The sequence below is a fragment of the Gossypium hirsutum genome, chromosome D11 (genome assembly GCF_007990345.1).
Source record: "Gossypium hirsutum isolate 1008001.06 chromosome D11, Gossypium_hirsutum_v2.1, whole genome shotgun sequence".
NCBI classification, from domain to species: Eukaryota; Viridiplantae; Streptophyta; class Magnoliopsida; order Malvales; family Malvaceae; genus Gossypium; species Gossypium hirsutum.
Window position 1 is genome coordinate 22,717,687 of NC_053447.1, and position 24,720 is coordinate 22,742,406.

The following is a 24,720-nucleotide window of genomic DNA, read 5'->3' on the forward strand; positions in this document are numbered from 1 at the left end:
CCCCTTGATTTCTTTTCTGGGTGTATGGGAATGCCAAGAAATAAGTTGGAAAATAGTTGCTGTTGCAGGTTTTTCTTGTTTCTTCTTTTCTTCTCCATTAATGGAGGTGTTCTTGAAGCATGGCATAAAGGGAGTGTTACAAGATATTATGACTTTAAGGTGATGCTTAATGCAATCCTGTGCGGATAATAACGAGGCATTGATGCATCCATCCCTTCTTTCGCTGTTGCAAGAGCATTAATGTCTGGTTGTCGACTTATCAATTATGCTGGGCCCTCAGTATCATTATTTATTCTGCTTTTCAAATTAAAAAAAAAAAAATCTTGATATAACTATTTTCCTTGTAATGTCACTACCTAGAATAAGTAATGTTGAGGATCAAAAATAAAATTGCTGAACTTGATCTAGACAACTTTTTTTTTTCTGTAAAGTATAACTCATAAACTTCAATTTTCAGCTTTGCATATGAGTTGTGAGTTGTCTTTGAAGTAGAAATAAACCTCTCAGTGAATTAACAGGTTCAATCAGCCTCTATTACAAAACTGTGCAAAACATCAACTATAGTCACTGTCAATGGTATGTATCCTGGACCTACTATTTATGCTCGGGAAGACGACACTGTGGTCGTCGAGGTCTCTAATCTTACTCCATACAATATTTCAATCCACTTGTAAGAAAGTTGATCAGTAAATTTACTTCATTCTTTTTCCTCCTTTAGCTGTTTAGCTCACCATATTGCTAGTAAGCATAGGAGTGACATATGTTGGTTCCGTTTCTGATTAAAGGCATGGGGTCCGCCAAAGGCTAACATGCTGGTTTGATGGCCCTGCCTACATAACTCAGTGTCCGATCCAAGCAGGCCAGAGTTTCAAATACAGGTTTACATTGTTGAACCAACGGGGCACACTCTTCTGGCATGCTCACATATCATGGCTAAGAGCAACGGTTCATGGTCCCCTCATTATCTACCCCAAGCAAGGAGTAGGTTATCCATTTCAGCCTCCCGTTGAAGAGCATGTCATTATACTAGGTAATCCATTTCGTATTCACCAAGCTACCTTGATCCGCAAGGATTCATCTGCATGTATCAGAAACTCGACATGATTTTAACCAAGCGGTGTTGTTTGGACAGGAGAGTATTGGCTTCGAGACGTCCAGGGCTTGGAAAGACATGTGAAAGAATCAGGAGGAGGTCCCCCAGGGTCAGATGCCTACACTTTGAATGGTCTTCTTGGTCCCCTCCATAACTGTTCTAGAGATGGTATATATGGTCTTTTAAATGCACTGCACAAACAAGTATATCTTAATTTCCATTGCTGTTAAAACTATTGATGGTTGGTGTGTGGGGGGTTCTTTTCATTTAATATTGTGCAGATATATACACCATTAATGTTACAAAAGGGAAGAACTATCTTCTCAGAATCATCAATGCAGCCCTTAACATGGAGCACTTTTTCATGGTGGCTAACCATACTATGACTGTTGTGGAAACTGATGGAGAATACACAAAACCCTTCAAAACCACGTTTCTAATGCTGACTCCAGGCCAGACATACAACGTCTTGATCAAAGCAGACCAGTCCATTGGCAAATACTTCATGGCAATGGCCCCTTACATGCCAGCCAAAAACGCCCCCTTCTTGAAGAAAACTTCTTATGGGATTCTCCGTTATGCATCACCCACAGTGAAAGTAGACAAATTAGCTCGGAAGTCACATGTGAAAACGTCGATGACACCTCTTGAACCAATCATACCTAATGTAAATGACACTGCATCGGTTCAAGCATTCTCGGACCAAGTCAAAAGGCTATACCCAAACCACCAATGGTCCCCTGTTGATGTTCCTTTGAGAATTGACAAGACTTTGTTTTTCACAATTGGACTCAACGTGTTCAGCTGCGACTCACCTGACTCTGATATGCTGGGGGAATCTTTGCGGCTTCAGTCAACAATGTAACTTTTCGAAGACCAACGGTGTCTCTTCTGAATGCTTATTACAATAATTTACAAGGATATTATAGTACGGATTTCCCTGATAAACCAGAAAAGATGTATGATTTTGTAAATGGGGCTCCCAATAACATTAGTGTTGATACACAACCCGCAATAGGGACTCAAGTTAGTATCTTGGAACATGGTTGGGCAGTTCAAGTCATATTTCAAGACACTGGCACAGTAGGAACTGAGAAGCATCCCATACACCTTCATGGCTTTAGCTTCTACTTGTTGGGAACTGGGCTTGGCAACTATAACTCCAGCACTGCACTTCTTAACTTGTACGATCCTCCCTATAGGAACACAGTGGGTGTGCCAGTAGGCAGATGGGCAGTCATTCGATTCAGAGCTGATAATCCAGGTGAATTTCATAGCTAAAAACCATAAAAGTTTTCATTCAGTTTTGTTTTTATTTTGTCACCTTGATTACTTATTATCTGTAATGAATAATTCAGGAATGTGGTTCATGCATTGCCATCTGGAAGTGCACACAACATGGGGACTGTCAATGGCTTTTCTAGTGAAGAATGGGAAAGGCAAAATGCAGAATTTGCCACCTCCACCTCTTGATCTTCCACTCTGTTGATCTGTAAATTTGTGCTGGGTTTTCCCTTTCGTACCATTTATGCCTTTTTATTTTATGTTTGCTAGTATTTAGACTATTGCCCAAGTTATGTGAAAATAATGGATTTGTTTGGTTATTTGTTGAACTCAAGTAATGTAATTCCAAGGATTGTTCGACTTTTGTAAACCGTAATGGTTTATTGGGCTTAAAGACCATATACCCAACGAATAAGATGTTTATCTGGGTGTTTTCCCTTTTCTTTCCTATTTGGGCCAAATAATCCATTTATGGGCTCCATTGATTTTGGAGCATTTTTTTTACCATGTCTTATAGCCTTTAGCATTACGCAAAGAAAAAAAACAAAGAAGGAAGCTTTGAGCATTACTCAACTGATTAATTGATTGATCGTAGCCTTTTTTATTAGTATTATTTAATTGATTTTTTTAAGAAAGAAATTTTGATATCCAATAGCTAAAACTTATATCCAGGTAGAGACAAAACTTTTGGATGAGGCGTCTCCACCACCACAACCTTTCTGTACCCCAAACCTAGAAAAAGAACGGACCTCGTCGCTCTTCAACTCCCCGCTTCGCTAACCCTCCATTTGTCTATTGCACTCACCCATCCACCCCCCGCATCTGCTTAATCTATATTTTAAAAATAATCAGTCACCAACCTCCCACAGACCGTCACCTCATATCTTACACTCTTGTTGTGGGTTTCAACTTTTTCTATAATAAATAAAATACCATCAAAATATAAATATAAGTTGAAGTAATTATAATACAAAATATTAAAGATTTACTAATAGATAGTTAAAAGTTAATTATAATACAAAATTAAACCAGTACATTATAAGTAGGTTAGAAACTAATACAATTTAGGGTAAACTATATCTATGGTCACTTTTGTTTACCTTAGGTTACGTTTTAGTCACTTATGTTTGAAATGTTACGTTTTAGTCATTTACGTTATCATGTTGTAACATTTTAGTCACTGAGCCATTAATCGTCGTTAATGGTGTAACGGTAAGCTGACGTGGCAAGTTAAATCATCATTTCAAACAAAATTTTAGGTTAAATTATACAATTGATCCCCATATTTTTTCGTTTTAAGTAATTTAATTTTTTTTATTTTATGTTCTTTAAACTTTTTTCTTTTTTTCCATTCTCTTTTGTTTCTCCCTCTGTTTTCATATCTTTCCCATTTCTTTTAACTAATTAGGAAGTCGAATTGGCAGTGAAAAAAGAAGTAGGAAGTCGACTATCATCATTTGCCTATAACCAAAACCCTATAACCAAAACCCATAAACTCATACCATGCTTCTTTCTTCACTACCAATTCGACATCCTGGTATGTTAAAAGAAATAAAGAAGGTAGGAAAACAGAGGGAGAAGTAGAAGAGAATGGAAAATAAAGAAAATAAAGAAAATAAAGAATTAAATTGCTCAAAATGAAAAATTATGGGGACCAATTGTATAATTTAACCTAAAGTTTTTGTTTGAAATGATAATTTAACGTGCCACGTCAGCTTACCATTACACCATTAACCACAATTAACGGCTCAGTGACTAAAATGTTACAACACAATAACGTAAGTGACTAAAACGTAACATTTCAAACATAAGTGACTGAAATGTAACCTAAGGTAAACAAAAGTGACCATGGGTATAGTTTACCCTAAAATTAATCATTTCTTATAACTTATGCACCATAATTTAATTATGGTATTTAATATTTTCTATTAAATCTATTTTTTTTCTATTAAATCTAGGTGGAAGGACTTGAAATAAATACATCTAAGTCCTAAGAATAGAGGGTTGGGTTGGGTTGGGTTGGGTTGGGTTGGTGTCCAAGAATATATCACGTGTTTATCCTCAATTCAGCGCTTGCCCTGAAAAAGTGAAACATCCGCAGCATCCGCAGAGCCGAAGGGAGAGGGAGAGAGGGAGAGGGAGAGAAGAAGCTCCGGAGATCGTCGATTCTCGTTTATGTCTTTCTTCTGAGCTTCTTTCTTCTTTCTTTCTCTTTGCTTTCTTTCCTTTTTGTCTCTAACATTCAGGTGTCGAATAATACCAGATTAAGCCGCTTCAACAGGTTCTTTTTTTTTTCATTATCAAATTCTGCATTTTATTTGGCTATTGTCTCCAGTAGTTTGTAGGTAGTTGTTGAGAGTTCTAGTTTTTGTGAATTAAATTTCTCAGCATTTAGATTCTTTAAATTACCTACGTTTTTTTTCTTCTTTTTTGATGATTAAAAATTTAAATTACCCATGTGTTTTTGTCATTGAAGTATGCAGAATTCATATGTTTTCTTTTTATTGTAGGCCAGAAATATTTAACTTTAAAAAGGGATTTGTTCACTTAAGCTATGTTTTGGTTACTCTTTTCTTCTGAAGCTCAAAAGTTGCTAAGAAAATAATAAAAAACAATATATTGAAAACCATTTTTCATGAGTAATATTATTATTTTTGTTAAAATCCAGTTAATATATTGTTTGGTTTTTTTTTTTATTTTATCTAAATGCAATTTGAATAATTCTTGAGCCATGTGAGTAGTTTTAAGTGATTTCAACTCTTCCCGTTCTTTCCTTTTTATTGTTGAATTTTGTGAGCGTTTTAATTTTATGCATCTTAGCTACGCTCCTAAAGCCCAAACCTTAATGTACATAATACATATAATATAATATATAATATAATATACCTCTATTTTGTATGCTATTTCAGGTATTGAGAGAAATATGCTTCCTTAGAGGAAATTGCTGGTAGGTGGTTACACGCGTGTAAACGTATAGCCTTTTGTTTGCAATACAAGGTCTGGTATTCTCTCAAACAGTGGTTGAATTAAGGGAACTTGATATAAGGGTTAAAGATGCCAGCAATTGTATTTTCTAAGCTAAAACCTGTTGTATATACTGGTTTTCAAAGATCTCTTACAGGAAAACAAGTTCTATTGTCCGACTCACCAAGTTCATTGCTTAGACAGCTCAAATTTTTGTCTGTGAATTCAGGGTTGATTCAGTCTTTCTCTTACTCTGGTAAATCTCTATCTGATAATAGGTGTATTCGAAACCCGTTTTGTCTTAGGGCAAAAACAATGGCTGTGTCTGGTTCCAAGGCTGTTTTCGGAGATGTTTATATGGATGAGTTGATAGCAAGTTGTGGGAATGGCTTGGACTTCTTGAAACCTAGTGGGGTTTATTTTGCTGATCGAAGTCAAAGCAGTTGCCAAAAAGCTAGCCTGATTTTGAGAAAGCAAGAACAACGCAACAATCGTCTTGTTTGTAGGTACAATTTTTGTGATGCAGTGCAGAGAAATACCGGATATAATCTTCCTTTTGGTCCAAGGATGAAAAGTATCCACACTTCATCTTTGTTTTGTACCTCTTCAAGGGCAGCTCATGATGTGTCATTTGATGGGAGTTCTAAGGATGAACGGGCTGCAGGTTTACCTGTACAGTATGTCCTCTTATCTTCTATTTATTTTATATGTTACCATTTGTCCCTTCTTTTAACTTCTTTTCTTAATTTTACAAATTATATTTAAGTAGTAACCTACAAATACAATAATCTTTATACTTTTCTGACATTGGCTATTCTCAAGCATTTTAAGACGATATCTTCATATGTACTTATTTTCCACTGTTTGGTTCTTTGTTGTTGATTTTCAGAACTATTCCAAACAAGAAAAGCTTTAGACTAGTTTCAGGGTCTTGTTATCTCCCGCATCCCGCTAAGGAAGAAACAGGAGGAGAGGATGCTCACTTCATTTGTGCCAATGACGAAGCCATAGGTGTAGCTGATGGTGTTGGTGGCTGGGTGGAAGTTGGCGTTGATGCTGGCAAATTTGCCCGTGAACTTATGTGTAATTCAGTGGCAGCAATTCAAGGTGAACCAAAGGGTTCCATTGACCCAGCCAGAGTATTAGAGAAGGCCCATTCAAGCATAAAATCACAAGGATCCTCAACTGCCTGCATCATTGCCCTTACAGAGGAGGTTTGTTTTCTTTTATGTTAATAAAGATGAGCAGAGACAATCTTTAGATGAATTTCCTTGACATTTATTGATGAGTCTACTAGGATGTGATACTTACAAGGAAACAGAAAAGCTTTCTTAGATTCTTTTTCATTGTTCTTCATGATTAACTTTCCATTGGTTTTTATGATTTAATAGGTGTGGTGAGCTCTACCTAACTTGTTCCGCAAGTTTTTTAGCTTATTATGCACACATCCAAACAAAGAAAGAAGAAAAGTCATTTTCTTAAAATATCAGACTTTATTTCTTCAGGAAAAGTAGTTAAGCTTTTAAATTTTACTCTTGGTAAAGTTGTATGTTGCAGAGTTTCTCTATTCCTGAGAATTGAAGTCCTTGCCACATTATTAGTTTTTTTTGTGAATTTAGCAAGAGCATTTGACTGCATGAACACGTGAACCTATTGAAATATCTGTCTTTTCTTATTTATATTCATCAGTTTCCGTATCTCAATCCGTGTTTTAGGTGGATTGACTGCTATAATCTCATTCCTTGTCTGTATACTGGAATATGACTTGTTTTTAATGGCCCTAATGAATTGATCTAACTTGATTTTTAGATCTCATTGGATTGCTCAGTTGCCCGAGTCTAAAAAGGTCGATAAGATTTTAGCGATCAAATTATATCCCATATGATATCATGTAATTTACTACTCTCAACAGGGGATACATGCAATAAATCTGGGGGACAGCGGTTTCATTGTGGTTAGGGATGGCTGCACCGTCTTCCATTCCCCAGTCCAGCAACACGGTTTCAATTTTACATATCAATTGGAGAGTGGTGACGGTGGTGATCTACCAAGCTCTGGTCAGGTTAGTTGATGTGTTATGATATTCCATTTTGATACAAGGGATTGATAGCAGTGTTCTTTTTTATTTCCCTCCTTTTTGACCTTAAGATAACTTTGAATAGGATAGGAACTCGTGGCTTGCTTTCCTCGGTTTTTAGGATCTTTTATCGCTAAATGGTTAACTTTAACTAAAAGTAAAGATTGTTCAAGTTTTAATTGCTGGACCTCATCTAGCTGCATTCTTAAATGGTTTCACTGTGGGTGTTAAGAGTTATTATATTCATAATAATTGCTTATATCTTGTGAAGGCAGATATCAATTTTCTATTTTCCTTTCTTTTTCTACTTATGTTTGATGGGATGATGATTTTGGGATGTTGTCTTCCATAGAAGATATGAAGCTATTTTACCTATTCACAGTCCCTAATCTATCATTTTTGGAATAATGTGGCCAGGTTTTCAAAATTCCTGTTCTGTCAGGTGATGTGATTATCGCTGGAACAGATGGGTTGTTTGATAACTTATATAATAATGAGATTACTGCTGCTGTTGTTCATGGTTTAAGAGCTGGCTTCAATCCCCAATTGATGGCTAAGCAGATAGCAACATTGGCTCGTGAACGAGCAGTGGATAAGAACCGACAGACACCGTTTGCCAAAGCAGCTCAAGATGCTGGGTTTCGTTACTATGGTGGCAAGCTTGACGACATCACTGTTGTTGTGTCGTATATTGCTGGCTCTTCCAATACGTGAAACCTAGTGAAAGAAACATTCATATTGGCCTTTCTTCATGCACTTGTGATTCACGAGAAGTTTTGATCCTTGATTTTTGTTCAATAAGTAATTCCGTCGTTCCTCCTTTTACAATTTTCATGGATTTTATCTTCCTTGTTGATATCATTTTTCTTAGAGTAGGTGAAAGAAGGGGCGGAGGGAAATGGTGAAAGAAAGCCAAAGAGCTTATTTAAGATCAAGACCCAAAAAAACCATAGATTTAGAAAGCTTTTCACAGACGCTAAACATGGAATCTAATAACCTAGACTTGATAGCATAGTAGGGCAGATCTTATTCACTACTGCAAAACCATCTGCGAATGGATTAAGACTAAATCAACCACACTTTCTTCGCAGCCCTTCTTCGGTTAGGGCCCTCGTCGCCACCTTCTTCCGTTTCTTTTTCCTCTGGTTGTCCTCTTTGTTTCTCCCTCTCCCTCCAACCCTTTGCTGCGGCTTCTTCTGCTCTCCTTTGCCTTTCTTCTTCCTGTTTCCAAGCTTCCTCTTGCTCTCTCCTTGCTTCTTCTTCTCTTCTCTTCTTTGTCTCCCTTCTCGTAGCTTCCTCTTCCTCTTCCCTCCTCCGAGCATCCTCTTCCTCTCTCCTTCTGGCCTCCTCTTCCTCTTCCCTCCTAGCTTCTTCTTCCTCCTCTCTCCTCCTAGCTTCTTCTTCCTCCTCTCTCCTCCTAGCTTCTTCTTCCTCCTCTCTCCTCCTGGCCTCTTTTTCTTCTCTTCTCTTAGCTTCTTCCTCTTCCTCTCTCCTTCTGGCCTCCTCTTCTTCCTTTCTCTTAGCTTCTTCGTCTTCCTCTCTCCTTCTGGCCTCCTCTTCCTCTTCCCTTCTCTTTTGGGCCTCTTCTTCTTCTTTCCTCTTAGCTTCTTCCTCCTCTCTTCTCTTTCTGGCCTCCTCTTCCTCCTCTTTCCTCCTGGCTTCTTCCTCTTCCTTCCTTTCCCTTTCAATTTCCTCCATCATCAATCTTTCCTCTTCCTCCGCACACGATGTACAATCTAATATCACCGATTCTCTCTGTGGTTTTAGAAGCTGATCGATTGTTGCGTTGGAGACATTGAAAGACAAAGCCAATATCTGTTTATCCATGATCCTTAGCGCAGACTTCTTCCCCACTAGAAATTGAGGATGGTTTCGCTTTGTTGTTAATGTGCTAAACCCCATAAAAACAAAAGAATCATTGTTGAATGACATCTGAGCCATGGGATGAAACCTTGGCACCGCAAATATATCGCCTTCCCTCACTCTATACCTCATGTCCCTGCACTCACATTCCTTGGCATTGCTTGAACAAACCACCCGAACCATCCCCTGACCCTGCAACACTATTGCTATCTCGGAAGCTCTTGGATTCCAATGTGGCGCCATCATTGAACCCTTAAGAGAAAAAAAATCACACCATTATAATGAATCTTCTTTAACTCCGCCGAATGCTACTATTTAAGAGAACTTGTAGTAAAAACCAACCTTTGTCAAGTTCACCATGAAAAGTCCAATGTTGGAATGTTTCAATATATGCAAGTCTTTCCTGTCCACTGTTAGGCTCCACCCGTTACAGTTCTCGAAATCTGGATCTGCTTCTAAAACATTGTATGCTCTCATTTTCTTCTTCGTCTTCTTGCCATTGATAGAATGGAAGAAGCCATCCCTATTGCCCCCTAGAAAGGCTTTCAAGAGTCGAGCTTGCCATTCCACTAACATCTTCCCCTCCTTTTGCACTGCATGAATTATAGCAGGTGGCTTGCTTGCTCTCATTATTTCTATCAAATCCTCGGGTACCTTGAGACGCAAGTTTCCAATGTATACACATATTAATAGAATTATGCAGGAAAAAAGGGGAAAAAAACTAAGATATTCCACCACTTAAAATCATACTTTAAAAGCTGCTTGGAGGACTCTGGTATCAAAGCCGAGAACCACATCAGTAATGCTTGAGTATGCCCCAATGTATGGCTCCTGGATTTTGTTAAATTCACAGACCAAAAAGTCCTACCATTATAAGCCGACAGGAAAGGGAAAACAAATGGATAAAAGAAATAGGTAAGATCATACATATATGTCATCTTCTGCGTTAGTGAAGATAGCATAAATCCTAAGCTTCTCTCTTTCAGCCTCTAAGCTGCTTTGTACATAGAAAGCCGATCCTTCAGGCAACCTATATACATCTCCTTTCCGAAGGTTCACATCCCTCATATCATCATCATCAGTCCAACTCAAAGTCCCACTCCCTATACCAAAATTTTCAGTTCAAAACTGAGAAGCTTACACCATAAATTCATTAAAACATGCAAGTACCTGTATGGACGAAAAAAACCATGTTTGCATGTAGCAGAACCGGAAGAAAAACGGAGTTAGGCTCCAGGGTGATGAATTGAAGATGGTATGGGCCTTTTGTTCCATCAGTGACTATAGCGGCTGAGATTTCTCCATGTTCTGTCTGAGTTAAGAGCTTCCTGTCGTGCTTAAGAACCAACTGACCCACGGTGGAAGCATGGCGATGTGAATAAGATTCGACACTGAGGAAGGTGGGGGAAGCAAGAATAATGCTGAAAACTGCGAAAAAGGAAAATGGGGAAACCAAGGTTCCCTTCAACCTCAGCATTGTTTAAAGAGGATAGAGATGAGAATCTAAACACTTGTTCTGAGTGCTGGGTGGGAAGATGGAAAAAGTTGGCTTAGTCTATATAGAAGAAAGTGGGTGATCGGGGTTAGATACGTAGTGTTATGGATGGACACGTGCAGGGCCATGCAACAGGTGGCAGGAGCTGAGGACAACTCTTCCCGCTGGATTACAAAGTTGTTAAGGTCCAACTAGAGAGAGAAAGAGAGAGTGAGAACATTGTATTGCAGAGGATCGATAGAGTTTGAATAGACAACACCGCATTTGAGTATTACCAAACATATATCCAAAATTCAATTGATTTTAATTTTATTTAAATGTCTTTGATGAGGTTCCATTGTTCGTAAATTTAAAAGAAAAAAAATCAAATCATAAATTGTTGTCACGGATTAATAAGTTACTGGAAATGGAATTAAAAAAAGTTCCACAAGCTAGATTTATAAGTTGTCAAATATCCAGTCTCCGTACATTCACCAACAAGGCAGACCAAGCTCTTTTTGTTTGATTCTACCTTTTTCACAAGGAAAAATTCATACAACTTGATTTTAGAGGGTCGTAATCATACACCAAGTAATATCTAATCATGTTGTTTCATTTTATATATTAAATATAAACTTGGATCAAAATCTGGATGACTGTCCAATCAATTACATCAATACCACAATCTGACCTGGTTGAGAGTTGTTTCGGTTACAACGTTAAGAGTCTTAAGGGTTTAGATTAGTAAGAAAACAAATGTCCTATTAGGTTATTGGCCAACGCTAAAAAAAGAATATTACTAGACGGAATACTGCACTGCCTGCACCAAGTTATCTCTGTAGATTTCCTACTAACTATTACCCTCGACAACTGAAGAGGGGTTCTCTTGTTCAAGCTTAGTAAGAGCATCCGGTCCACAAATCCGCATCAATTCCTCCTGTTATACAAGAAACAAATCATATTTGTAAATAACATATTAAAAAATATATGCACAAGGAAGAACTGATTGCAATACATTTAACGGATGATAGTAGTACTAGTATCTAATGATCAGCAAGGTTCAAGCAGGAGGAAAACGACAAGATCTGAGGTAAAGGGTGCAGCTATTTATATACCTTAATTGAACTATTTTCTGATGAAAGCTTCTCACATTCATCAGAAAGCTTCTGTAGTTCCCCTCTAAGGGTGCAGTTTTCGTTCGCCAAGTTTTCCACCCTTGCTTGTAGCTCTTCACACTCCGCCTAGGGAAACACCAAATACAAGCGCACCAGGTCTTTAAGATTCGAAACATAGCTAAAAAAATACTTATAATCCCAAATCATAGGTAGAGGAACAAATATAAAACAGTCTACCTGCTTTCGTAATCTTGATCTCCTGGCAGATTCCCTGTTAGACTGCTTCCTTTTCTGTCTTTTCAACTCACGCTCATCCTGCACAAACCAACAGCTCCAATTTAGTTCAAAACATGAAACTGAAGAGGTAAGTCGCATCCAAAATGCTCTAGCTACTTAAAAGGACACAATAGTGGAGCAAATAAAGTTACACTACAAGGAATGAGGCAGGTTTTTAACAACTCAGGAGCAGAATATTGGATTGCAAATGGAGCAAATAGTAATGATTAATGAATGAACAAGCAAAAAAAGAAACAAAAATCAACAAGGCTCATACTTGAATCCACTGGTCATGCATTACAACTCCAGGAGCAGCTGCAGCTACAGCACCAGACACGTTGGGTCGCATTTTTGCAGCTCCTGTGGCAGCAGGGGCACCACTCCATATGTCCATCCCAATATTCAAATTAGTTCCAGGAACAGGGACTACGGGTTTCCCAGGAACCAAAGCCACAGCAGTATTACTCTGCATATTGGCTGGTACAAAGAGTGATTTGTAATTGGAATATAAAATCAAACCCATGTTTATTATCATAAGTACACTTAGAAAACATAAAGAGAAACTTTTTTTTTTTTTTCAAAATAAGCTGAAGCTTCTTTGATTGATTTATCCAACAATAAAAGCCGAAATTAGATGAGGAAACTTAATATACCATCTGCAAGCATCTGTCCAAAGCTTCCCTTTTTCACAGCACCAGGTTCCTAAAGAGAAAAAGAAGGGCACATAATTATTAGAAAGGACAATTCATCATATTAACATGCTAGCCAGTAAATCATCCGTGCCCTTGATGACAACCAAATAATGATAATTACGCACATACTTGTTGATTATTCTCATCGCTTCCATCTGCTGTACCCTCACTGCCACTTTCACCACTGTTAAGAAAGCGACTAAAATTAGGAAAGGCATGTACAAAAAAATCAAAGAAAATTCTTTAATCAAAATCCATGTTGAGAGTGAATGTGAAAATTGTTTGAGGAAAGATTGGAACATCAAAAGTCTAGTGCACCTTTGAGAGCCGCCATCTTTTCCAGATCCGGAAGCTGCCTTTCCACTCTCTTCAACCTTGCTTCCTGAAGTTCCCTTGGATTTTTTGGTGGCACCTCGATCCTTGTCATCAGCACTCTTCTCTTCATGGTCAGCATTATTTGGTGCAGAACTTGGAGCCTATAGAAAAAATTGCTATGAGGAAAGGGCATTTATTTTATGAACAACTGGGAATATACTGCAAGAGGAAAACACATAAAGAGAAAAAATCTAATATTACGATGGCCATATTAGGATGTGCATATACTCCCCCTGGAGGATATATAACTGGATACGGAACTGGGGTGCCGTATGGAGGCATTAAAGGATGCTGAAAGATAATCAACAGAAAAGAAAAGTAAGAACCTTACTTGAATCAAACATTGAAGGAAACAAATGATTAGGCAATAGTGATTTTAAAAGAGGAATCACCTGGCCTCTCCATATATATGGATGCGGAGTCGTTGAAGCAACAGTTGAGGCAAAAAAGGGAGGTGGAGTAGCTCCGGCACCATAATAAGCCTAAACAAGAAGATGAGTTGTAAGCTCTAACAATTATTTACAGGACAAAGACATTTTTAGTAAACTTCATCAATGTGATCAACAGTGGAAAAATGAGACAAACCGTAAGATTTATGTACTATACAAACCTGCATCTGGCTTGACCAATCAGGATATGCAGGTGTCGTAGGCATTTCCTATAAGTTAAAAGTAGAAAAATCAGTAAAGTTCAACCACTTGCTAGTGATGAGAAAACATGAATAATATGGGCACATTATTCTTTTCTTTGGGTGGAGATAAGGCAAGGATGATATACCTGAGCTGAAGCAGTAGGTTTAGAATGGTTGGCAGGTGAGCTCTCTTCTTCTGTTCCCATAACCACTTTGGCAAACTTCTTAATTTCAGCAATTTTAAAATAAAATTTGATCGTCAATGACTTTTATGAAGCACCTGAGAATCCAAAACCAAGTAAACACGTATATCAGAGATGAGAGATCACAAGAAATTATCTACCAATGACACAACTAACAAGGAGGGGAAGAAAAATGGGAAACTATAACTAGCTATCAGCAACATGCAGAAACATCATTTATGAGCCCATCGAGCATAAATCTAAATAGATTTCAGACAGCATATTATCATGAATGGACTACAATGAGAAAAATAATCGAACCGGCCTCAATGCTCCGCAACATTGTAAACAACACTCACATGATCCAACAAAAGACAAAACTTACCCTAAAATATTGAAAACAACTTACAAACAGTTTCAGAATAACTTAAAAACCATTTAAAGAAAGCTAAAATCTAGAAATAAACTTGTTACTTTTTAAAGATCTTCTGTTATCTTGGTCACATCACTAGCAGCGAATAAATACAAAATGATACAAATTAGGTTGTTAATTTACTCTTCCATATAAACTAACTTAAAGACAAATCACACATTCTTGTCCTAACAAGTGAAGCACTCAGAGGAAAGCATCTTGTTTGTAGCTAATTTAGCCATATGCAAAATAGAGGTAGAGTATCAATCGTTTCCATAAAGGGACAACCTTGAAATATAAAGTAATCCTTTAATTCTAAGAATTTGTTAATTAACTCCAATTTGTTCCCTACAAAAAGAATAATCCGACTTTTTCAACAATTCCTATATTAAACAAAAAATTAGTAGGAAAAAGAAAAAGAAAAATCAGTAGAAATTGGCGGTATCTGTTTTAAATAGACCACAGCTAAGCTAATCAACAATTAGCCCTCTTAATTCTTCATGCAGATTGTAGTAAAAACCTAACGTTGACCAGCAATTGTCGTATTACAGCTGGAATCCATACACCTTCTCCACATGTTAGAAAAAAAAAGAAAGAAAGAAGAAAAGAACATACATTATCAGTGAATGGATTCTTAGTTCCTTACTGATGAATATGCTAAAGAACTGGGTTTTTTTTTTTTTCCAAAATAGTAAAAGCTAATTTTAATATTCAAGCTAAAACCACACGATTTCCCATAGGCATAACACAGCCAAAACTTAAAAGAAACAATATAAAGATAAAAGTTGAGAGAAGAACGTGTAAGTAATACTAATCCAACTGATAAATCAAAGTTCAAAAAAAAATGAGATAAGAGAAAAAGAAAGAAATCCTGAAACAAATTTATTAATGGCATAAAAGAACAGAAATAGAAGGAAAGAAATTTAGCTTCTAAACGCTTTTAAAATTACATATAAAAAACACAATATTAAAAAGAACAAATTTGAAGAAGAAGAAGAAGAAGAAAGAAGAAGAAAGAAAGACCAGACCTGCTTTCATGGCGTTGAAAAGGGAAGTAAGGAGGAAGTCCAAGTGGAAACACTTTAAATAAATAAATAAAAAGGGGAAATTACCAAGAGAAAGACATTTATTTATATAAACAATCTTTTCTTTTTTTATTTGCTTCTTATATTTCCTTATCCGACGGCTGCAAATAAAGAATAAAAGAATCGTACGAGAAATTGAAGTACAATGTTCTTTGTTTAGTTTGGAAGGAAAGAAAAAGAAAGAGAAGAGAAAGGGGGGTGTCAAGTTTTATAGCGAAACTACATCGTTTAGGTTTGAGCTTTTTTCTTTTTGCCCTTAAGGTTATTATCCGTATGGGCTTGTGTGGCTTCCACGTCACTGAAACATTATCCATTTATAATGCACCGCCTTTGACTTCATTCTTATTGGCTTTCAGGAATTTAGCCGTACTTGATGGGACATGGTTCCTGCTGGTTTCACCATTTAGCAGATGGAAATTGGTCCCTCTCTCAGCCGGAGTAAGCCCAACCACGCTTCCCATTCACGAAATTAGTACATCTCTTGAAACAAAAGACAAAACTTTGATAAAAGCTTTATGTATATTTAATTATATCTTTGACTGTTTCTGAGGTATATATAAAAAGCATTGATGTCCAATTGACAGTTCTGTGAAGTTTATGTTTACTGAAAGAAGGCATAAGCCATTCATGTACATTTTGTACCCAAAACATGATCAGCCATCATCCTGCCTGATCAATTCGATAAGCAATCATCGAAGCAGATGAAGAATGAGGTATAAGACTTCGATTTCTTCCCCTTGTCGTTACACTTGTTTGTAACATGCCCGGGATTGACCGACTCTTCCTCTGCATGGCTTCCGGAACGATCAATTTCCATTTGCTTAGGAGGTGTAGTCTCTGGTGGGCTACAGTTGCGGAGGAAGTTGGTAAGAGAGGCAGTGATTTCCTTAAATTCTGGTCGAATCTTCGGGTCCTCTGCCCAACAGGACTGCAGGAGAGACACAATCTCTGTTGGAAGACCTTCCACAGAAGGCCTTTCGTTCTGAAGATTGCAAAAGAGATATAGTTAGAAATTGTTAAAAAGTATTGACATGACAAATGAAAGTTCAGCTTGCCTTTGCCGCTGCATATGCCGCTGTTACATTATCCCTTCCCTTGAATGGAGCTTTATTCGTCAGTATCTCCCAAAGAACAATTGAGAAACTGTACACATCGACTTTGTGGTCATAGTGTTTCTTTGCTCCGATTGGGAGTGGATCTCTGCTGTATATCTAATTTGGATAAAAGAAACAAGTTAGACATTACCAGAACTAGGAAGATAAGCCACTACTAGATTAATTTAGAACCATTATAAGAAAAGCACCTCAGGAGCCATCCACCGGTAAGTACCGGCCTCACAAGTCATTCCACCCAATACTTCCTCTCTAGCTAGTCCAAAGTCAGCCAGCTTGATGCACGTTCTATCCTCGGCGAGAAGTAAATTGCCTGTCATGAGATTAAAGGATATATAAGAAACAGACTGTCTTCTGGCATAATATTTTCACTCAATTTTGAGGTGTTCGTCTATTGATGAGGTCAATCACAATAAAAAAGTACTGCAATGTCTAAATTCTTAGTATCAGCTTCTAAAGTCCTTAGGCATGTTAATGCATATCAGCGAAAACTTTCCGTTCCAGCACAATCTATACTTTGTTTGGTCACCTGACATTACTAGCACAGTCAGTTTATCATATCTGTTCAGGAAAACAATGAAATTTTGCTATATCTTAAGTCTTGGTCAGTGCAAGCAAGTGAAAGAATAAGCATATCATTAACTATTTACCAAATAGCAGCAACTAGAATATTGAGATGAGAATAGAATGAATTACTTGGCTTCAGATCACGATGAATAATGCCATTGGCATGCAGGTATTCCATAGCTCGGGAAATACCCAATGCAAGACGTAAAGCAAAATCCAGTTCAAGACGCTTGGGGCGCATGTTCCACAGATACCTCTGAAGTGTATCACCTTTCATGAGTTCAGTAACTATCATCATAGTCGGCTCCAGGGAACAGCCGACAAACTGCTTCAGCAAAACATATCTGAATTAGAAGGACAAGGTAATTTAATGCAAATATGAATGGCAGTTTCAGAGAATAATGTAAGTTAAAATAGCCACAAATATCAGAGTGCCGTATGAACATCTTCCATAGATGGCTATATCATTGACTTGCAGGGAGACAGTATTCTCAAACCAAATCCAACAACTTAGTTGCTTATGTAGCCTGTTAGCAGGTCAGCTAGTGAGGAGGATACGGCGATATACTAGCAAACCATAATACTAAAACTTAATCACGTGTTGCTGGCTGTTGGGAGCTTGAAATGGAAGAGAGTGAAGGTGAAAAGGTAAAATTAGACATACACTAAAAGAGGTAAAGAGTAGTTTTTAAAAACCTTTACAACATTTTCATGGTCCATCCTAGACAGCAGTAAAACCTCCCTCTGAAATTTCTCCTTATGCTCGCGAATTACAGCTGATGGATTACTTGGCTGAATCATCTTCACAGCAACAGGTTTGGATTTGTAGCTTGAACAAAATGAAGTAACCATCAGTGTCACGGATCCAAATTATTCGTTACCAGAAAATTGAAATTTATTGCAGCAGTATAGCCTTCTAGAACACCACATTAAGAGCAAGCATCCAACCAAATTTGCACAATGTTAAACATAATATTGCAGAATTAGTAAGCATGAGCACAAAGGTATTGTTTCGTAATCAGAAACAAATAAACTTTGCCTCTTTTCTCATGCATAACTGTTAAAATACAGGGCAATGAGGAATTCATTTACCACAGCATCCATAATAGAGAGGGTGCTTTAGCATGCAAACAATATCAAAATAAGATAGCATCGAGGGAGTTCAACTTCATTGAATTCGACATAAAACATAAACGATATTGTTTGATATTGACATACAACCGGCTGCTGAGGAAATTTGACACTATATCCAAGGATGTCCTGTCAACTAGCAATTAATCATAATCGATTGGATGATGAGTCCTTTAACCGTCAACTACGCAATTCCACTGCAGTTCACATACACGTGGCTCTAACAACATCTAAATGTAATTAGAATCGATCGCAAATTGATTTGGTGATGAGTCCTTTAACCGTCAACTATGCTATTAACAAAGGTTCCACTGCAGTCCACATACACGTGGCGCTAACAACATCTAAATGTAATTAGAATCGATCGCAAATTGATTGGATGATGAGTCCCTTAACCGTCAACTGCGCTATTAACAAAGGTTCCACTGCAGTCCACATACACGTGGCACTAACAACATCTAAATGTAATTAGAATCTATCACAAATCGATTGGATGATGAGTCCTTTAACCGTCAACTATGCTATGAACAAAGATTCAACTGCAGTCCACATACACGCGGCGCTAACAACATCTAAATGTAGTTACAATCGATCTCAAAATCTTTTAATTGTCAACTATGCTATTAACGGAGATTGCACGGCTGTTCATATTACTTGTGATGTTATCAGCTAAAAGCTGTTAGAATCTAAAACTTCATCAGTGTTCTCAAATCTCAAGTATCAACAACTAGCTAAAGTAGTAATGATGTAGCTTATACAAATGCAGTGTAAATTCATAATCAACCAATCATGTTTCCAACTAAAAAAACTATATGACGAACACAATAGTCCTTCTATGATCTATCACAACTTGATTCTAGAAATGTTTCTTTAAAATGCAGCAAAACAAGGAATCGCAAGTCTATTTCCTTGGAACTTGAAGGAACTCAAAGAGACCCCAAAAGAGAAGATAAAGCTTGTTTCTTGAACACTAAACATAGTGATAAACAAATCAAGAGCATCTTGCAGACCCTAAACTAAACGGAATCCATATGCCTTTACTAAAAGAACCCATTTTTTTTTAATCAAGATATATATATGTTTGATCAAAATAGCACTAAGATCAGACTTAAACACACCAAGTAAACAAGCCCTTACAGAAACCGGATAAACCACCTTAAACCCCTTGAAATTTTTATCAGTCCAAGAAGACAGAATTCAAAATAAAGATGAAAACAAAATTGAATTCAAACAAAGGAGAAAAATCCAAACAAGCCCACAAAAGCCAAAAGAGCATGGAAATCCAAGAACATGCAAAGAATGTGATTAACCTAATGAAGCCAATATCAAGAAAACCAAAATATAAGACACCCCAAAAGAAAGGCAAAAGAAAAAAAAAGTAACTGAAGAGAAAAAAATATGAAAAAGAACTCACAATCCTTTATGAACAGTGGAGTAAGAGCCTTCACCGATCATTTTGTCAAGCAAAACAAGACGAGGATCAATTAACGAGCTTTCATCAATCTGGAAGACAAAACTATTGTCTGAATCATCATCTGCTTCTACTTCTTCCACGTTATTATTATAGTACATTGACGTCAGCTTGAACAATGTGTCACCAATATATTGAAGAGGATAAGGTAAAGACAACTCTAATTCGTCCCTTTCTCTTCCTTCCATTGCTGAAGCTTCCTTTTTGTAGTTTTCTTGCTGCATTACACAGTAAAGAGAAAAACAAAAAGGCTGAAAAAATGACTTCTTTTATGGCAAAAAATTTCCTGTATATTTATATGTGAAATCAAACAAAAATATAACAACAACAAAAATGATTTTTTTAATTATTTATATTTATTTATGAGATAAAGAGGAAAGGACGGGTTTTGGCCCTTTGGGTGGGTTTTAAAAACGAGAGGGAAATTATGGAAACTATTTTTTTTTTGTATTGTTTTTTATGGAAAGTAATTACATTTACTCATTTTTATTTTGGTTCTGGTGCATTGAGGGTTCATGAAGCATTTTGTATCTGCATATGTGACAGATTTTTAGAGGATAGATTATTACCTTTTTCTATTACTTTGATAAATATGGAAATTGTTTTGAAAATAATGGAAGTTTTTGGACTCAAACATTAATAGTGGCAATCAAGGAAATACAAATGGCTTTTGTATTATGCCTGATTCCCTTTTTTACATTTACTCTTATTCTATTTTTGAGAGTTTTTACAATAAATGTTTTAAAAAGCATTTACACTACATAATCATTACATCTTAAATTCATAAAAATATTTATTAATTAATATTTAAAGCAAGTAAATGATTCCTAAAAATAGAGTAATTGATTTTTTGTACTTTTCTAAAGTTAATAAATAAAGATAATTAATATTGGTATTAATTATTTCAGTTAATAATTACATATGTTGATTAATGATTGGTTAAATTTAAAAACTTGTTAAAATTAAAATAATCTAGACAAGTTCTAAAAATCCCAAATATATATAATAAATAAAACTAGAAAAATCTTAAAATTTTAAAATACAATAAAAATCAAAAGTATTAAAATTTTCCGAAGTTTTGAAAAAAATATAAAAAAAATCAACCTTGTAATCAAACTTTAAAAAAAATTCTAAAAATTTCTTTAAATCGGAAAAATAAAAAGTTAGAAATTCAAGAATTTAAAATTTTAAAATTTTCTAAAACTTTGAAAAAAAATTCAAACTTCTATAAAAGAAAATATTTTTGACCTTTTATTTTTCAAAAAATGGTATCAAATAGCTTTTAAATTTTAATAATTTGGCCGTTGTGGTTCCATCGGAATTTGTATGTGTGGAAAGGAGTGATGTGCCAAGCTCTTATGTTGTTTTGTTTGCAGACTCTTTTTTGCAAGATTGGGGTTGCTCGCAATTGTCCTTCGAGCACCTTCAGAATACTCGTTAGCTGGGGAGGAGGTTTGATTGGGTTTGGAGCTACCCAGTGGGTTAAGTGTAATGTTGACGCGGAGATGGCTGCTTGTCGTTTGGGTGGGTTAAGTGTAATGTTGATGCGCTGTTGTTTCAAGGTGAGTGTGCAACGAAGTGGGGGCGGTGTTGCGGGACGACACTGGGGTGTTCCAACGAGCTTGTATTGGTTTTGCTTAAGCGGTGTATGCTCCTCATATTGCAGAAGCGGTGTCGATCAAAGAGACTCTATCTTGGGTTAAGTCTTTACACCTAGATAATGTAGTAGTTGAAATTGAAATCAATTGCCTTCGATTGGATTAATCGATTTGCTAATAAAGCGGTACATGGCTTAACAAGGCTGATTTTACTGAATGTGAACTACACTGATCGGGTTAATTTTAAGGATGGCAATTCGGATCATGGATATCCGAATCTGCCTAACCAATTATAAAATAGGGTACATTACACCAACGGTCACTCAACTTTGGGGTAGTTGACAAAACAGTCACTTAACTTTTAAAAAATAACAAAACAGTCACCACTAACCATTTTCTGTTACGTCTGTAATGGAGTTATTATTTTCCATTATTGACTTAACAGAAATGCCATTTTCCATCCCTCCCCCTATCATAAGCCCCTTTACTTTTTTGCAGACCTCCCCACCCTTGCCTTCTCCCCCTCTTCCCCCTATTCCTTCTTCACCATCATCCCCAAGGAAAATGAACCCAAGAAGGAAACAATATAAAACGTGGCCACAAAGATGCTTAAGGGCTTGAACGTGGCCACAAAGACCGGACCTTTACACCATATGCACCATGCTTGCACACTGATCGTTACCACATTTCCAAATAAAGCCTGAAACAAAATTGGTCTCAGTTACAAAGCTTCGATTTGCCAAAATGACAAAGCTAACATGGGGAGTTGCAATTTTCTTACTGAGTAGACCACATAAATGAGCTCGATATCAAGACTCAACATCCAAGCTGTAACACCCCTAACCCGAGTCTGTGACCGGAACAGGGTTACGAAGCATTACCGAAGTTTACAGAACAAATAGACAGAAATTTCAAACATTTCACATCACATAATATACATGTTAGAAACCAATCAAAATTAAACATATTGTCCCTTATATGAGCCCACGAGACCCAAAATACACATTAGAAACAAATCAGGACTAAATCGGAAACTCAAAATTTTTTTCGAAAACATTTAATATTTTCAACACTGCAGGGGTCACACGGCCGTGTGACTCACACGGTCAAGAGACACGCCTGTGTCTAAGGCCGTGTAACTCACTGACTTGCATTCTTTTTAAAGATACAGGGGACACGTAGCTGTGTCACCTGGCAGTGTGTCATACACGGCTGAGACACACGCCCGTGTCTCTACCCATGTGGACGAAAATAGACTATTTTATAAGCCATTTTTCTCACCCAACAAGGCATGCACTTTCAGTTAACATTGTGTGTAACAACCCGATTTTGACCCTAATCGGAATAGTGGTTTCGGGACCACAAATTCGAGTCCTAAAAATATTTTAATATTATTTTCTTAATTTTTATGTGTGAATTTACTTGTGTGAAAATTTCATGATTTAATTTCGTCGTTTGAGTGTCCGATTAAAAAAAAGGATTAAATTGCGTAAAATAAAAATTTTGTAGTCATTTTTAAAAGGGCTGAATAGTGGATGTTCTTTTAATATGGAGGTCTTATGTGGCAATTAATTCATTTAAATGCTAGTGGACGGCATTAAGTGATGGCATATAGTTTTTATATTATTAATATTAATTATAAAGGTTATGATTATGTATATTATATTATTATGTTATAATAAAAAAATATTATAAGCCATCATCATTTTATTTTATTTCTTCTTCATCTTTATGACCGAAACTAAACAAAAGAAAAAGAAAGAAGAACCTAGCTACATTCGGCCATTTTGAATGTTGATTAAGGTTAGTTCTTTGTTCGGTTTTTGATAATTTTTACGTTTTTGATATCTTTGTTTTGTGTTCTTCAAAACCCATGCTTAAATTTTATGAATTGATGATGATTTTGAAATGTGTCATTGATGGATGTTTGAGTTTTATGATGTTAGTTGATGAAATATGAAATATATGTGTTAGATTAACATATTTTGTCTTGGGATTTTTGATGAATTTGAGTATTTAGGGCTAAATTGTGAAAATAAATTTTTGAGGGACTAAAATACGAAATAAATGAAATGCATGGACTTGTATGAGTATAATGAAGTTTCGGCCTAACCATAGTATAGTCAAAATTTGAATGTTTTGTGTTTTGTGTAATTCGGACTAAATTGTGAAAAATGTAAAATGTTAGGGGCAAATTTGTAATTTCCCATTTATGTGTTTTTGGATTAAATTGAAGTTAATAATATTTAAACTAGCTCATTTTGAATATGTTTAGATCAAGAACCAAAGAAATCGGAGCTAGACCGGGGAAAAACCAAAATCGTCGGCTAATTATCCGATTTCAATTTTTCACTGTCCGAGGTAAGTCTGTTAGCAAAAATTCATGTTATCAAATCAATATATATATAAGTATATTTATTTTATAATTAATGAGTTATAATTACAAGTATAAAATTTATGTTAGTTGATGTGTGAATTTCATATATATACATGTGATGTTCGAATAGGTATGTATATAAAAGTATAAATTTTTAGACTCAATTAAAAGTTCAAATGTTATGGTTGTGTTTATATTAATGTGCGAATATATGTATATGTGTGTAATATATATATATATATATATGTGTGGATCGAACAAGTTTGCATATACATGCATGATACCTTATATAGATTTAGGAATGAAATTATGGATGTATATATATTAGATTCGAATATGTATGAGTATACAAATATAAATTCATGCTTTGATTATGAGTACGTAATTATATATGTTTATGATAGACTAAAAAATATATATAAATGTATTCGGTTGAATCATTGTATTTTCAAGTTTGGAATTGGTGATATGAATCAGGTTATAAACCTAGCAGGCTAAGTGCCGGTGATCTAAATCAGGCTATAAGCCTAGCAGGCTAAGTGCCGGTGATATGAATCAGGTTATAAACCTAGCAGGCTAAGTGCCGGTGATCTAAATCAGGCTATAAGCCTAGCAGGCTAAGTGCCGGTGATCCGAATATGATGAATTAAGTGATTCTAAGCATTTGGTATAAATATAGATATGATTTTATATGAAATGGATGAATGTATGAATATTGTTTCAAGATGTTGATGAGTATATAATTGTTCGAATCTTTGTGATTAGTGAGTATGTATATATATATATCGGATGTCATGAAAATTGTTGGATATTTATGAGTGTATATATGTATGCATTCGGCATAGGTGGGTATAAGTGAATATGTGTATTCGGCCTTTATAGTTTATAAGTATAAAAATTATGCTTTTGGTATATGTAATTGAACAAATATATAAATGGAT

At 36.1% G+C, this 24,720-nt stretch overlaps 5 protein-coding genes and 1 pseudogene across 9 annotated transcripts; 3 read left to right on the top strand and 3 right to left on the bottom strand.

Annotated features, from left to right (window-relative positions):
- The first annotated feature begins 24 nt into the window (after positions 1-24).
- On the top strand, positions 25-2,824 carry LOC107911073 (laccase-6-like; annotated as a pseudogene).
- A 1,564-nt stretch (positions 2,825-4,388) lies between these two features.
- LOC107913097 (probable protein phosphatase 2C 80) lies at positions 4,389-8,246 on the top strand. Of its 4 annotated transcripts, none has more exons than XM_016841547.2 (6): positions 4,389-4,658; positions 5,287-5,324; positions 5,647-6,018; positions 6,231-6,555; positions 7,254-7,403; positions 7,836-8,246. In XM_016841547.2, the coding sequence occupies exons 3-6, from the start codon at positions 5,657-5,659 to the stop codon at positions 8,130-8,132; spliced, it is 1,134 nt and encodes a 377-aa protein (XP_016697036.1). In that variant the 5' UTR covers positions 4,389-4,658; positions 5,287-5,324; positions 5,647-5,656; the 3' UTR covers positions 8,133-8,246. The 4 variants fall into 4 exon arrangements, with proteins under 4 accessions (XP_016697036.1, XP_016697032.1, XP_016697033.1 ...); XM_016841543.2 differs by having other exon boundaries at positions 4,407-4,658; positions 5,620-6,018; XM_016841544.2 differs by having other exon boundaries at positions 4,409-4,658; positions 5,287-5,374; positions 5,620-6,018.
- A 74-nt stretch (positions 8,247-8,320) lies between these two features.
- LOC107913096 (vicilin-like seed storage protein At2g18540) lies at positions 8,321-10,835 on the bottom strand. The gene is made up of 5 exons (XM_016841542.2): positions 10,452-10,835; positions 10,209-10,384; positions 10,032-10,112; positions 9,624-9,935; positions 8,321-9,533 (listed from the first exon to the last, which is right to left on the bottom strand). Exons 1-5 carry the CDS (start codon positions 10,756-10,758, stop codon positions 8,484-8,486), a joined length of 1,926 nt encoding a protein of 641 aa, XP_016697031.1. The 5' UTR covers positions 10,759-10,835; the 3' UTR covers positions 8,321-8,483.
- Positions 10,836-11,350: 515 nt separating this feature from the next.
- LOC107913098 (G-box-binding factor 1) lies at positions 11,351-15,723 on the bottom strand. Of its 2 annotated transcripts, XM_041106518.1 has the most exons (13): positions 15,467-15,697; positions 14,727-15,004; positions 13,991-14,124; positions 13,824-13,871; positions 13,606-13,695; positions 13,415-13,504; positions 13,157-13,314; positions 12,968-13,022; positions 12,800-12,848; positions 12,424-12,623; positions 12,108-12,185; positions 11,871-11,996; positions 11,351-11,692 (listed from the first exon to the last, which is right to left on the bottom strand). In XM_041106518.1, exons 3-13 carry the CDS (start codon positions 14,048-14,050, stop codon positions 11,606-11,608), a joined length of 1,041 nt encoding a protein of 346 aa, XP_040962452.1. In that variant the 5' UTR covers positions 14,051-14,124; positions 14,727-15,004; positions 15,467-15,697; the 3' UTR covers positions 11,351-11,605. The 2 variants fall into 2 exon arrangements, with proteins under 2 accessions (XP_040962452.1, XP_016697037.1); XM_016841548.2 differs by lacking the exon at positions 14,727-15,004 and having other exon boundaries at positions 15,467-15,723.
- A 300-nt stretch (positions 15,724-16,023) lies between these two features.
- Positions 16,024-20,565, bottom strand: LOC107913099 (serine/threonine/tyrosine-protein kinase HT1). The gene is made up of 6 exons (XM_016841551.2): positions 19,748-20,565; positions 17,899-18,031; positions 17,332-17,527; positions 16,827-16,948; positions 16,579-16,734; positions 16,024-16,505 (listed from the first exon to the last, which is right to left on the bottom strand). The coding sequence occupies exons 1-6, from the start codon at positions 20,026-20,028 to the stop codon at positions 16,197-16,199; spliced, it is 1,197 nt and encodes a 398-aa protein (XP_016697040.1). The 5' UTR covers positions 20,029-20,565; the 3' UTR covers positions 16,024-16,196.
- Positions 19,812-21,619, top strand: LOC121223826 (uncharacterized). The gene is made up of 2 exons (XM_041106519.1): positions 19,812-19,952; positions 21,181-21,619. The coding sequence occupies exons 1-2, from the start codon at positions 19,923-19,925 to the stop codon at positions 21,505-21,507; spliced, it is 357 nt and encodes a 118-aa protein (XP_040962453.1). The 5' UTR covers positions 19,812-19,922; the 3' UTR covers positions 21,508-21,619.
- Positions 21,620-24,720: the final 3,101 nt, after the last annotated feature.

Coding starts and splice junctions, on each gene's coding strand:
- LOC121223826 (XM_041106519.1), top strand. CDS start 19,923: ATGTGTCACCAATATATTGAAGAGGATAAG. Junction 19,953..21,180: donor AATATATTGAAGAGGATAAG/GTAAAGACAACT, acceptor TTTTGTTTGCAG/ACTCTTTTTTGCAAGATTGG.
- LOC107913096 (XM_016841542.2), bottom strand. CDS start 10,758: ATGCTGAGGTTGAAGGGAACCTTGGTTTCCCCATTTTCCTTTTTCGCA. Junction 10,113..10,208: donor ACGCAGAAGATGACATATAT/GTATGATCTTAC, acceptor AACAAAATCCAG/GAGCCATACATTGGGGCATA. Junction 9,534..9,623: donor TCATGGTGAACTTGACAAAG/GTTGGTTTTTAC, acceptor TTTTCTCTTAAG/GGTTCAATGATGGCGCCACA.
- LOC107913098 (XM_016841548.2), bottom strand. CDS start 14,050: ATGGGAACAGAAGAAGAGAGCTCACCTGCCAACCATTCTAAACCTACT. Junction 13,315..13,414: donor CACATCCTAATATGGCCATC/GTAATATTAGAT, acceptor TTTTTTCTATAG/GCTCCAAGTTCTGCACCAAA. Junction 11,693..11,870: donor CAGAAAATAGTTCAATTAAG/GTATATAAATAG, acceptor CTTGTATAACAG/GAGGAATTGATGCGGATTTG.
- LOC107913097 (XM_016841547.2), top strand. CDS start 5,657: ATGGCTGTGTCTGGTTCCAAGGCTGTTTTCGGAGATGTTTATATGGAT. Junction 6,019..6,230: donor GCTGCAGGTTTACCTGTACA/GTATGTCCTCTT, acceptor GTTGATTTTCAG/AACTATTCCAAACAAGAAAA. Junction 7,404..7,835: donor ATCTACCAAGCTCTGGTCAG/GTTAGTTGATGT, acceptor TAATGTGGCCAG/GTTTTCAAAATTCCTGTTCT.
- LOC107913099 (XM_016841551.2), bottom strand. CDS start 20,028: ATGCAGCAAGAAAACTACAAAAAGGAAGCTTCAGCAATGGAAGGAAGA. Junction 18,032..19,747: donor TCCACTGTTCATAAAGGATT/GTGAGTTCTTTT, acceptor ATTTTGTTCAAG/CTACAAATCCAAACCTGTTG. Junction 16,735..16,826: donor ACCGGTGGATGGCTCCTGAG/GTGCTTTTCTTA, acceptor TATCCAAATTAG/ATATACAGCAGAGATCCACT.